The following is a 12113-nucleotide window of genomic DNA, read 5'->3' on the forward strand; positions in this document are numbered from 1 at the left end:
GCGGGATTGGCCTAGGGGGGGGGGTTTATAGGGATTTTAATAGGGATTTTATAATTTTTCTAATAACAGGTTTATCTAATATATATTTTAATTTGGTTTTTAGATATTTATTGTATAGCTCTGTTTTTACTTACCTGTAAGCCGCCCTGAGTCCCTCGGGAGAAGGGCGGGGTATAAATTAAAGTATTATTATTATTATAACAAAACCACACAATCTTGTTTTGAGCTCAGAATGCACACATTTTGAGTCCTACACGTTTTATCCAGCATCAGAATGCTATAAATCTGTAGCATGTGAATAAAATGAAATATCAATAGAACATATTAACCTGAATCGTCTGACTGCATAGTGGTTATTGGTCCAGCATGGATTGGTAGAACAGATTTTTTGTTTGTTTGTTTAATTTCCCAGTTTTGCAAAAGAGAGGGGCTTGGTCCTGAGTCATCCAGTGAGCCTGTATGGCTCAGGGATGATAAGAACCATAGCTTCCTGTGTCTGTGAAAGTTGGACCTTAAAAAATCAAGACAGGAAGAAAATCGACTCGTTTGAGCTGGGGTGCTGGAGAAGGCTCCTGCATATTCCTTGGATAGCAAAGGTGAACTAACAAGCAAGCATTGGAGCACATAACTCCAGACGTGTCACTGGAAGGCAAAATCACAAGTTTGTGTCTCACTTACTTTGGCCATGTCATGTAGAGGAATTCACGAGAGAAAGCAATTATGTTGTGAAAAGTTAACAGTACAAGGAAACCAGGCCTCCCAAGAACAGGGTGGCTGGACACCATGAAAGCTGACATCAGCCAGAACAGGGGTAACAAACTGGCGGCCAGATGCATCACGCACAGGCCACGCCCCACCCCAGCTCTGCAAAGGCAAAAAATGTCACGGTACGTCACAATACGTCACGTGATACGATACCCGTGAGAACACAGAATAATTCAAAGAAGCAGTGCAAGATTGGAAGATGTGGAGAGACAAGGCCATAGAACCACCAAGAGTTGGACACAACTGAATGGATAACGTCATCATCAAAACATGGGTCTTCTTATGCTTGCTCCAGCACCATCCACCCCTAGACCAGGTTAGCTTTCTCTCGTATCTACAGGTGGGTCCAGCCTGCTTACCTTAATCGTAGAACGAGGCTTATTGGAATTTTGGGCTCTTCTTGTGCTGTAGGTGCGGGAGGTACCTTAACAAAAGAGAAAAAAAGATTATTTTTTTTAATCCACGAAAGCAAAGAGTTAAACAGGCAGTCCTGCCCTTATGATCACAACTGAACCCAAAATTTCCATTGCTAAGCAAGACAGTCGTTAAGTGATTTATGTCCAGTTTTATGACCTTTTTTGCCACGATTGTTAAGTGTATATTGCAGTTGTTAAGTGAATCATGTTAAACAAATCTGGCTTTCCTCATTGACTTTGCTTGTTGAAAGCCCCCTGGGAAGGTTGAGAATGATGATCACATGACTCTGGGACAGTGTAACTGTCATAAATACATGCTAGTTTCCAAGCACCTGAATTTTGATCATGTGACCATGGGGATGCTGCAATGGTAGTAAGTGTGAAAAAACAATCATTGCCACTGTAACTTTGAACAGTCACTAAACAAATAGTCAAGGATTACCTGTAATGATATATTTACTTTCTCAACGAACTAAAGAGACCAAGTTGACCACCTCAAAGGCAGGTTGAGAAATAAATCAGGTGGTCCTCAACTGAACCCAAATGAAAACTGATTTTAATGTTTTTTGCCCAGCACCTGGTCAATCCATAAAATTAGGAAGAATATTCAGGAACGGATTTTCTTGTTGTGTCTTCTCAGCCTATCTGGATTTTGACCCTGATGCCCTATCAGCACACAGGACTTATTTATTTTGTCCTTTCTCTGCAGTGCGTGATTTGACGCATTCTAACCTTTGGCACTGAAAGAACCTTGAGCTTTTTTTTTTTATTAATTTGGTTTTTAACAGATCCTTCAGAAGGCCCACTCAAAGTGAATAGAAAGTAGCAAGGCTGCTCAGAATCCATTAGTGCAGAGCCAAATAATAGTCAAACTATGCCAGCTATCCCAAAATGCCAGAAAGTTCTGCATGAGCTGGGACCAATGGAAATTAGAATCCTAATTATCAATGGAACCTGATAGATGAGATCCACTGAATGGTATGATGCTAAAAAGGAGGTGAGAAGAGGGGAGGAGTAGCAATTGTATACTATGTAATTGGAACTTTCCAGTTTTTATAAAAATAATTATTTTTTATTACTGATGTTGTTATTTGGAAGGTTGATTTCCTATCAGATAGTCCTTGACTTACAACCATTTATTTACTGATTGTTAAGTTACAAAGCACTGGAAAAAAAATGACCTATGACCACTTCTCATATTTACGACCGTTGCAGCATCCCCATGGTCACGTGATCAAAATTCAGACACAAATTGACTCACATTTATGACGGTTGCAGTGTCCAGGCTCATGTGATCCCCTTTTGCGACCTTCTAACAAGCTAAATCAGCGGGGAAGCCAGATTCAATTAACAACCATGTGACTAACTTAACAACTTCAGTGCTTCATTTAACAGCTGTGGCAAGAAAAGTCGTAAAATGGGGCAAAACGCACTTAACAACTGTCTTGCTTAACAACAGAAATTTTGGGCTCAATTGTAGTCATAAGTCGAGACCTGTCTTTATATTGCATTATGAATCATTTTGAATCTGGCAGGAATGTGGAGAAGACAAATTTATTTATTATATTACTGCTAATAGTTCCTTGATTAATGACCATTCATTTAGTGCCTGTTTGAAGTTATGAAGGCATTGAAAAAAAGGATTTGGGACTGATCCTTGCATTGACATCTTTCCCCTTGGTCACATGATGAATTGGGCATTTAGCAATGGGTTGCACATTTACAACTGTTTACAACATTTCATGGTCACACGATCACCATTTGTGACCTTCCCAGGCAGTTTCTAACAAGCACAGTCAATGGGGAAGCTGGCAGGAAGTTGTAAGTCCTGATCACATGATATCTTGCTTAATGATGGTAAATAATTAGTTAATGACCACAATCAGGAGTATCATAGCTAAATCGGGTTGATCACGCAGTGTTTTGCTTAATGACCACTTCACTTAGCAATGGAGTTGCTGGTTTCAATTAGGGTTGTTAAGCGAGGATTACATGTAATACTGCTACAAATATTACTACTACTACTACTACTATCAAATTTGTTCAATCAAAATCTGCAGGAATGGCCATCTTTAGCAGCTGTTCAGAGTGGCAGAAAAATATCACATCTTTTTCTGCTGGAAACTGGAAGTAAATGCCGTGACTGGCAGAAAAAATGCAAACAATGGTCATGTGATGCTATAAACAGCCATAAAGATGAGCTAGTGGCCAAGTGCCCAAAATGCGATAATGTGGCTATGGAGGAGTGTGGCCATCAAAACTTAAAAAATGGGTCGTAAACAGCTTTGAGAGGGAGTCCGTCATAACTTTGAACAGTCGTTAAGAAATCGATTGTAAGTCGGGGATTACCTGAAACAGTTTCTAAATGGAAGCTTGGAATTATTTAGAAGAAATTCATCTAGCAGATTTGAAACCAGTTTCCCCTTTCATTTGGGAAGCCATTACATCACTGGTATTCAAACTTGGCCCGTTTATGACTTGTGGACTTCAACTCCCAGAATTCCTCAGCCAGGCACGCTGGCTGAGGAATTCTGGGAGTTGAAGTCCACAAGTCATAAAAAGGCCAAGTTTGAAGACCCCTGCATTAAGTCATTAAGGCACGATGGCTCAATGGTTAAAGATGCTGAGCTTGTCAGTTGACAGCCTGGGTTCAAGACCCGAGTGTCACATGATGGGATGAGCTCCAAATACTTGTCCTAGCGCAGGGGTAGGCAACCTTGGCTCTTTTATGACTCGTGGACTTCAACTCCCAGAATTCCTGAGCCAGCATGGTTGCCTACCCCTGACCTAGCGTCTGCCCACCTAGCAATTTGAAAGCACACAAATGCGAGTAGATAAACAGGTTTCACAACAATGAGAAAATTAACACCGTTCACTGCGCCTTGGCATTTAGCCATGCTGGCCACATGACCACAGAAGCGTCTTCAGACAATGCTGGCTCCCTCAGCTAAGAAATGGAGATGACTACTGCATCCTAGAGTTGGACATGACTGGACAGGGAAAACCTTTACCTTTGTCTTTTAAGCTTCCCCACTGGGCCTTACCTGTGCTGCTGAAGGAGCTGCTGCTGGGGTCTGAGAAGCTGGACCGGAGGCAGCAACAGGAGGTTGTGCAGGGACTTGACCTGAAGGCTGAGGTAGTTGAGCAGCAGGCTGATCTTGGAGGTTGAGCAAAGGGCCGGTTGGCTCAGCTGATGAAAACAGCTGTAATAAAATACATGAGTGAGTGAGTGAGTGAGTGAGTGAGTGAGTGGATGGATGGATGGATAAATAAATAAACTACTACAACACAATACAGATAGTCCTCGACTTATGACCACAATTGAGCCCAAAATTTCTGTTGCTAAGCAAAACATTTGTTTAATGAGTTTTTACCCCATTTTACGACCTTTCTTGCCACAGTTATTAAGTGAATCACTGCAGTTGTTAAGTTAATCACATGGTGGTTAAATGAGTCTGGCTTCCCCATTGACTTTGCTTGTCAGAAGGTTGCAAAAAAAGATTACATGACCCCGGGACACTGTAACTGTCAGTTGCCAAACGGTCGAATTTTGATCACATGACCATGGAGATGCTGCAATGGTTGTTAAGTTTGAAAAATAGTCATGTCTCTTTTTTCAATGGTCACTAAATGAACTGTTGAATGGTCACTAAATGAACTATTGTAAGTTGAGGACTAGCTGCATGGGATACAAATGGTGGATCTTCACCAACTACCTGAAAAAAAAAAGTGAATCTGAAGCCCAAATAGCATTTGTACAACCAGCAAAAGTGGGGGCATTATCACAGAATTGCCGAATTCAAAGAGACCACATTTGCAACTCTCTGCAATGCGCAAGAAAACCAGTGAAGCATCCTTAAGAGGTGGCTACGCATCAAAGACCCAGCTCTTTTGAAAGATCCACCATACTGGGGAGGACAGGAAGAAAGGAAGGAAAAAAGAGGAAGAAAGAGGGGGGGGGAAAGGATGACCAACAGTAAGGTAGACAAAGTCAACTAAAGCAGCCATAGTGCACCAATGGAAAATCTGAAGCACCAGACTGGGAACAGAACATCTTGGATAAGGTCTACCTATGTGGTCACTAAGAGTCAACCCTAGTTTGCTAGCACATGACCCAACAATGAATGCAAAGCTGCCTCCTGTTGGATATGTCTACAATACTGGAAAAGGATGAATGGATGGATGGATGGATGGATGGATGGATGGGGGAGGGAGGGAGGGAGGGAGGGAGGGAGGGAGGGAGGAAGGAAGGAAGGAAGGAAGGAAGGAAGGAAGGAAGGAAGGAAGGAAGGAGAAAGGTGGATGGACTCATCACCAATGGAGGCTGGAAAGATCTGAAGAACCAAGTTAGAGACAGATCATGCTGGGTAAGTTCTCCTTATGTGGTTGCTACACGTTGATACTAACTTGATGACACATAATCAATCAATTTTGAAAACAATTCAGCTCCAAGTTATTCTATTATAAAACAGATGCATAATACTATAATGCAGGGGTTCCCAACCTTGGTAACGCGTGGACTTCAACTCACACAATTCTCCAGCCAGGAAATCCACACATCTTAAATCCTCCACTAAAGCAGTGGACATGCTTTAGTGGACATTTCTAATATAATGTACATGATTCACAAGTTACCTCAGAGTTCAGTAAGGATTCTTTCACTCTGGGAGACTAAAAGAGAAAAAAAGACACTTGTGATTAGTGTACAACGTCATAACTGTTTATAGCAGAATAGGACAGTGCAGTTTTTATGACAAGTTTCAATTTATCTTGGAGAAACAGAAACACCCTAGGCTATTCAAGGTGCCTTGGAAATCAATCTATGTGAAAGTGTCACTGAGCTGCATGGGGGTTAATATACTTTATTCCGGTAAATTGTTATCTGAAGAGAGACAAGGCTGCTAATAACTCTGATTTATGGATTTTTATTTTTTTTACTGAAAGTTGGAAATGTGCAGACAATATGTAAAGACATTCAAATTTAGTAGCTGGAGCAGTGGGATTGTGCAGTGAGCCAGAACTCAGTTAGAGATGATTGACTGGAGAGGGCGGGCTCCTGCGTGAGGCAATCTGCGCTGTGATTGGTCGCTGTGGGTGTGGAGGGAGAGTTTCCCTTTTCCCCCTCCTTTTTTTCCCTGTGTGATCTGTGATTTACCTCATGATGCTCCAGTTTGCCTGACTATCTTGTTTGCTGCATATACAGATGCAAAATATATTTATATAAAACTACAAGTTCATGTCAGTGTCTCTGACTCCATTTGGACACTTTCTGCGCAATTCCGACAAATATAATAACACACAACTCCAATGTGCTTTTTGTTTCTATTTTTTTTTTAGATGATCTGAAAAGTAAACATTGGATAATTTTGCAATGGTCACAGTAGCATATTTTGACCAAGGAAAAATTTCTATTTGGGATATTTCCCCAAAAGGGACTTGAAACTGCTCTTTGGAAAGGAGGAAGTTTATCTCCAGGCTTCAGACCCTCAATAATATCCATCATCTCAATGATTCTTACAAAGCTTTACAGCTCTGAACAAAAGGAAATTCCTTGCTATGCTTTCAGAAGTCTTGCAATGCAGGTAGTCCTCAAGTTATGATCACAATTAAGCTTTCCCATTAGGGTTATAAGTCATGATTGTTGTAAATCAGATCACCCATGTGACCAATCCAATTTTATGACCTTATTTGAGGTGGTCATTTGCAATCTTTAAGCAAACCCATAGTTCACTCAAACTGTCATAAACATGGTCGCATGACTGTGGATTTGTTGCTGAATTCTCAAAGTATATCATGAGTCCATGGAAAGATGTGTGTGTGTGATCATCATAACTTTAAATATGGATCGCAACTAGCTTTGGGGGGGATCCATCATAACTTTGAAAGTCACTAAGTGACCCGTCACAAATTAAGGACTACCTGTATTATAGGCAGGTATGATTATATCTTAAAATAAAAGAAGCAAGAATTGAGATGTTTGCCTGAAGCTCACAATCAGGTTCATAAGGGAAGCAAGATGTCAAGTGGACTTAGCGATATAGGCATAGTATGGTCAAAAAAGTCAAGATGGCAGCCACAATAGTGCTGTTGAGGGCCTGCTTGTTTTTTTATGTTCAATGGACATAAACAATGGACCTCCGTGGCACTGATGTGGTCATCATCTTGACTTTTTTGGGCCTCTTCCTGTGGATGCCAACACATGGAATCTATTTGGGGGGGTAATGCTGTATCTCAGTCACACTTTTACTAAATTTCGATTTCATATGGTGAAGTCCTGAGCAGAGCACAGAAAGTCATCAGACACCCTTACAAAGGAATATCCTCATGTGAACAAAACCATTTAAAATCCATTATTTCTTCCTGAGGCAAGAAGAGATTCAAAGTGCTGAGTTCTGATAGCTTTACATACAGGAAATAAAGGGGGGAATTGGACAGAAGGAGATAAACTGGCTTACTAATTGCTTTCAATAATTAATAATTTTAATAACTAATTATGAGAGTTTGCAGGATAAGCATGCCATGTCTATGAATACTAAGTAAAAATCACTCTTTGAAAAAAGAAAAGAAAAGAGGGAGCTGCCTTTAGAAGATTTCAAGGTTTGTTTTACCGGATTAGAGAATAATATTGTGGTCAGAAGGACATCTGCTGAGGAGAAAGAAATCCCAAAGCATATCGCGTGAGAAAAAATTTGTGTATGTTATATGCATAGTATCCTGATAACCAACCCACAGCAAAGATTGGACATTGTTAATTCTCTGATTTCTCAAAACAACTCTCATTTTGGTTCTAGATTACATCAATTAGGGAATGTAGATTCCCTAACAGTGGATTCACAAAGAATCTTTAGAAGCGTAGAAAATTTTTCCATGCATCTCCATAAAAAATGAAGAATGGCCAGTATTTTCTACTGGCAAAAATTAGACTCAAATGTTTATTTATTTAGCATATGGCATCTAGAGAGATCATGCAATCACTGATATACAACACTAATAAAACGCATTATGCATACAAACTCAAATATAAATTTATAATAGGGAGACGTTACAATACATGAGATAAAATATTAAAGAAATATTAAAACGGGATATTAAATGTAATATTAAAATATTACAGCAATTAGACTCAGTTGTTGAAAAGAACAGATAACTGAGAAGATGAAATCTATACATCATGTAATTGGCATAAGTCCTGCCTACAGTTTCTAACTGTTCCTATTGCCAGAAAGATATGCATTAGACTAGGAAGAAAATAATACAAAGCATTAATAAAGGAGAATATTTGTAGCTCAGGGCTAAAATGAGGGATGCTCTCTGAGCTTGGCTGTTTTCTTGCAGACGTTTCATTATCCAACTAGGTAACATCATCAGTGCTAGTAAGGAATAGGGTATGCACTTTTAGTACTGATGATGTTACCTAGTTGCGTAATGAAACGTCTGCAAGAAAACAGTCACGTTCAGAGAGCACCGAGGACCCCTCCTACAAGACACGAATTCAATGAGGAACTGTACTTTGAATATTTCAAAAAGTGAAATTGACTCCCACCCTGTGCTGTGAAATTGCCGCTTTGCCCTCTTCGCTTTCTTCGTCTAGTTCATCATCGCTCCATTCCCAGCCGCCATCTTCAGTCTTGTGAAGTCGTCCGCTGGAACCAGGGACTCTCCTGACCTGCACGCCAAGAAGAGCAAGACTCGAATGTGTAACAATGCAGTTCTGCTCAGGGTTGTGCAGGTAGCTCTCGAGTCACGGCCACAATTGTGAACAATTGTTAACAAGCACTGCGGTTGTTCATTGAGTCACACCTGGATTTTATGATCTTTTTGGCCGTGGTGGGCGGTTGTTAAGTAAATCACGCTGAGTGACTCCAGCTTCCTCCATTAATTTTGTTTATTGGAAGCCCCCTGGAAAGGTCGCAGATGATGATCTGAGATGCTGGATTGTAAATACAAGCAGTCCTCGACTTACAACAGTTTGTTTAGTGACCGTTCAAAGTTACAACAGCACTGAAAAATCACAATGGCACTGACTTATGACCACTTTTCACACTTAACGATCATTGCAGCATCCCCATGATCAAGTGGTCAAAATTCAGATGCTTGGCAATTGGTTCATATTTATGACGGTCGCAGAGTCCCGGTGTTATGCGATCCCCTTTTGCGACCTTCTGACAAGCAAAGTCAGCGGAGAAGCCAGATTCACTTAACAATCATGTTGCTAACTTCACAACTGCAGTGATTCATTTAACAACTGCGGCAAGAAATGTCGCAAAATGGGGCAAAATTCACTTAGTAACTGTTTCATTTAGCAACATAAATCTTGGGCTCAACTGTGTTCGTAAGTTGAGGACTGCTTGTATTTGCTGGTTGCCAAATGCCCAAATTTTGATCATGTGACTGTGGAGACATTATAGCAATTGCAAGGGCAAGGACCTCGGCATCATTGTCATTTCAAATGGTTGTAAGTCAAGGACTGCCTGTACAGTCTCATTGCATCTCCTTTAAAACTTTGATAAAGCCAAAATAAGGTGCACTTCCTACAAATTTTGCTACCTTGTGTAGAAACAAAAATAGAAACGCTGCATCTGACAGAACTATCCATTTAGAAATCAATGTGGCTATAAAAGCATTACCATATACTTTTTTTATGCCTTCTATCCAACCAAGCAGGAAAAAAAGAGGAAACAGAATGGCACTGAGAAAGCCATCAATACAGCCACAGCCTACATTTAAAACTAATTTATATACAGCTTGAATATTTTAGTCTTTGCAATAAACGATGTACTTATATATCCATAGAAGGACAAATTTTCATCCAATCTGCCAGCAAATTAAGCCACGCAATAAAACAAGCAAAGGGACACTGATTAATTTATGAAACTGTTTAACTATTGTTCCCATACAGTAAATGGGGGAAAATATGTAAATGGAAGAGAAGCAAAATGTTTTTAAAGAAAATACCAAGAAAGTCCAGTTGCCTTTTGGAAAAAAAAACAACTTTGGAAGAATACTGAATATTTGCAGTTCACCTAACACAGTGTTTCTCAACCTTGACAATTTTAAGGCATGTGAACTTCAACACCCAGAATTCCACAGCCAGCATTGCTGGCTGTGGAATTCTGGGAGTTGAAGTCCACATGCCTTAAAATTGTCAAGGTTGAGAAACACTGACCTAACAAGTTAACAACAGAAGCCAATGTTTTGTTTTTTAACTCAACTGTCTCGCTTGTTATCAGAGACACACACCTGCCATTTCAGCTTGGATGTAACTATATCCCTACCAAGGATGCTGACTAACTGCTTTTACAGCAGGAGGAACTAAATTTATTTAAGATGTGTGAACTCGGCCAGAATTATCCTCCCTGTTTCTCAGGCTGCAGGCAAGCTGTACACTATGAGAAGCTGCAAGAAATTGTATAGAACCATTTTTATGCGGATTTCCACTTTACTTTGTACCTTTCTGGCTCTTTCAGTGATAGTTGGGGCTCTCTGCAATATTTTTTCTTGCAAAAATTCTTTATTCTGCAAAAGAAAAAGGAACGGAACCATCAGTTCTTACAATTACGCTCTTCGAAAGCTACTGTTCATTGTTATTTAGTGAATTGATCAGCCACCCAACTCTACTGCACTCATACTGCATATTCCCCCTACAGCTTTTTGCAAAGGAAAGAGAGAGAAAAATGTTTTAGTTTATATGACACTAAATAAAAATGCCTTTGACACAAGAGCTAAGAAGGCAATGTATTAAAGAATAACATAATCTCCAGGTGATTAGTGACATGCTCTGTCACTGGGCAGATGCAAAGACATGCGATTTTATTTTCTTTTTCCACTAGAGACCATAGTAAAAACTAAAGTTGCACAAAACGGAACCATAAAGCAGTTGTATTTGGAGTGATTAAACAAACTGTTAATCTGGCTCAAAAATAACCAGGGTGAACTCAAGGGAATCAAGGAACATGAACAGTTTCACACTTAAAGGATTACCATTTTTGTGGGTAGCAAAATCAGAACAGATCTTAAATGAGAAGCAAACATGTCATTGGGTGGACGGAAGTTGGGGAAAAACTCTGATAAATTATTAAAATGTGTATGTCGCCCATCTCACTATCAAGTGGCTATGGGCAGCTTACAACAATGTAAAAAAAATTATTAAGATTATTCCTTGTCTATAAATAAATTTCTCCAACATCCAAGTTGGTTAGATGACTCCATCAGTCAAGGATCCTACCTTTGCTTTTTGGAAAAATTTGTGTCTTAGGAGTTCAGCTGCTGTAGGTCTATGGACAGAAAAAAAAGAGTTTCTTAAACCTGTAGTATATTGCAGGAATTTTAAAAGAACCTTTTCTATTTCATATAGGAGAGTCACCCACAATAAGAACACAAATCAGGACAGATGTTGCTTTCCACAGTTTGTACATTTCAATTCATAGATTAGAGAAAAAGAAACAAGCGAGATATTAATTCTGAATAAAAATGGTGGTTTTTGGCAAAGTGAAGCCATGAGCAAGCCTGTGTGATCACGCACAATAGTGAGATAAGCATTTCCTGCATAATATATACGTACATTCTTATTTTATGTATTTGCACAGAATTTTACTTGGAGCAGATGTAAATATTTAAAAGTATTTAAAATATGATGGATTTTGTTATTAGAACAATGTTTTAGCTTGTTTTATTCTGGCCCAGACTGATTTCACAAAGTATCTTACTTTACTTCTCAACATCAGTTCTCAGAAAGTCTGAACCAGAGACAAACAAACATTGAAAACTAACATACGCTAAAATATCAGTAAGGCAGTTATCAGTGGACGTGAAACAATATCCTGTGGCAGGAAGTTCCAAATGCCAATCATAATCTATTTGTTTGTCTTACTCAGTGCTTTCCCACTCAATAATCCTCTGGAGTTCTTTGCTTGTGGTATCTGCTTTCCCTTT

General features: G+C 39.6%; 1 protein-coding gene across 1 annotated transcript in view; it reads right to left on the reverse strand.

The window, feature by feature from the left end:
* The window catches only part of OXSR1 (oxidative stress responsive kinase 1), an 80542-nt gene that overhangs the window by 5626 nt on the left and 62803 nt on the right, over window positions 1-12113 (reverse strand). Inside the window, exons 9-14 of the mRNA XM_015832546.1 lie at window positions 11407-11455; window positions 10632-10697; window positions 8725-8847; window positions 5817-5852; window positions 4226-4384; window positions 1125-1189 (exon numbers count right to left, since the gene is read on the reverse strand). Of these exons, the coding sequence (XP_015688032.1) occupies window positions 1125-1189; window positions 4226-4384; window positions 5817-5852; window positions 8725-8847; window positions 10632-10697; window positions 11407-11455 (498 nt within the window). The remainder of the gene's footprint in view (window positions 1-1124; window positions 1190-4225; window positions 4385-5816; window positions 5853-8724; window positions 8848-10631; window positions 10698-11406; window positions 11456-12113) is intronic.

Source organism: Protobothrops mucrosquamatus, unplaced genomic scaffold (assembly GCF_001527695.2).
Source record: "Protobothrops mucrosquamatus isolate PMUCROS unplaced genomic scaffold, P.Mucros_1.0 scaffold5, whole genome shotgun sequence".
NCBI classification, from domain to species: Eukaryota; Metazoa; Chordata; class Lepidosauria; order Squamata; family Viperidae; genus Protobothrops; species Protobothrops mucrosquamatus.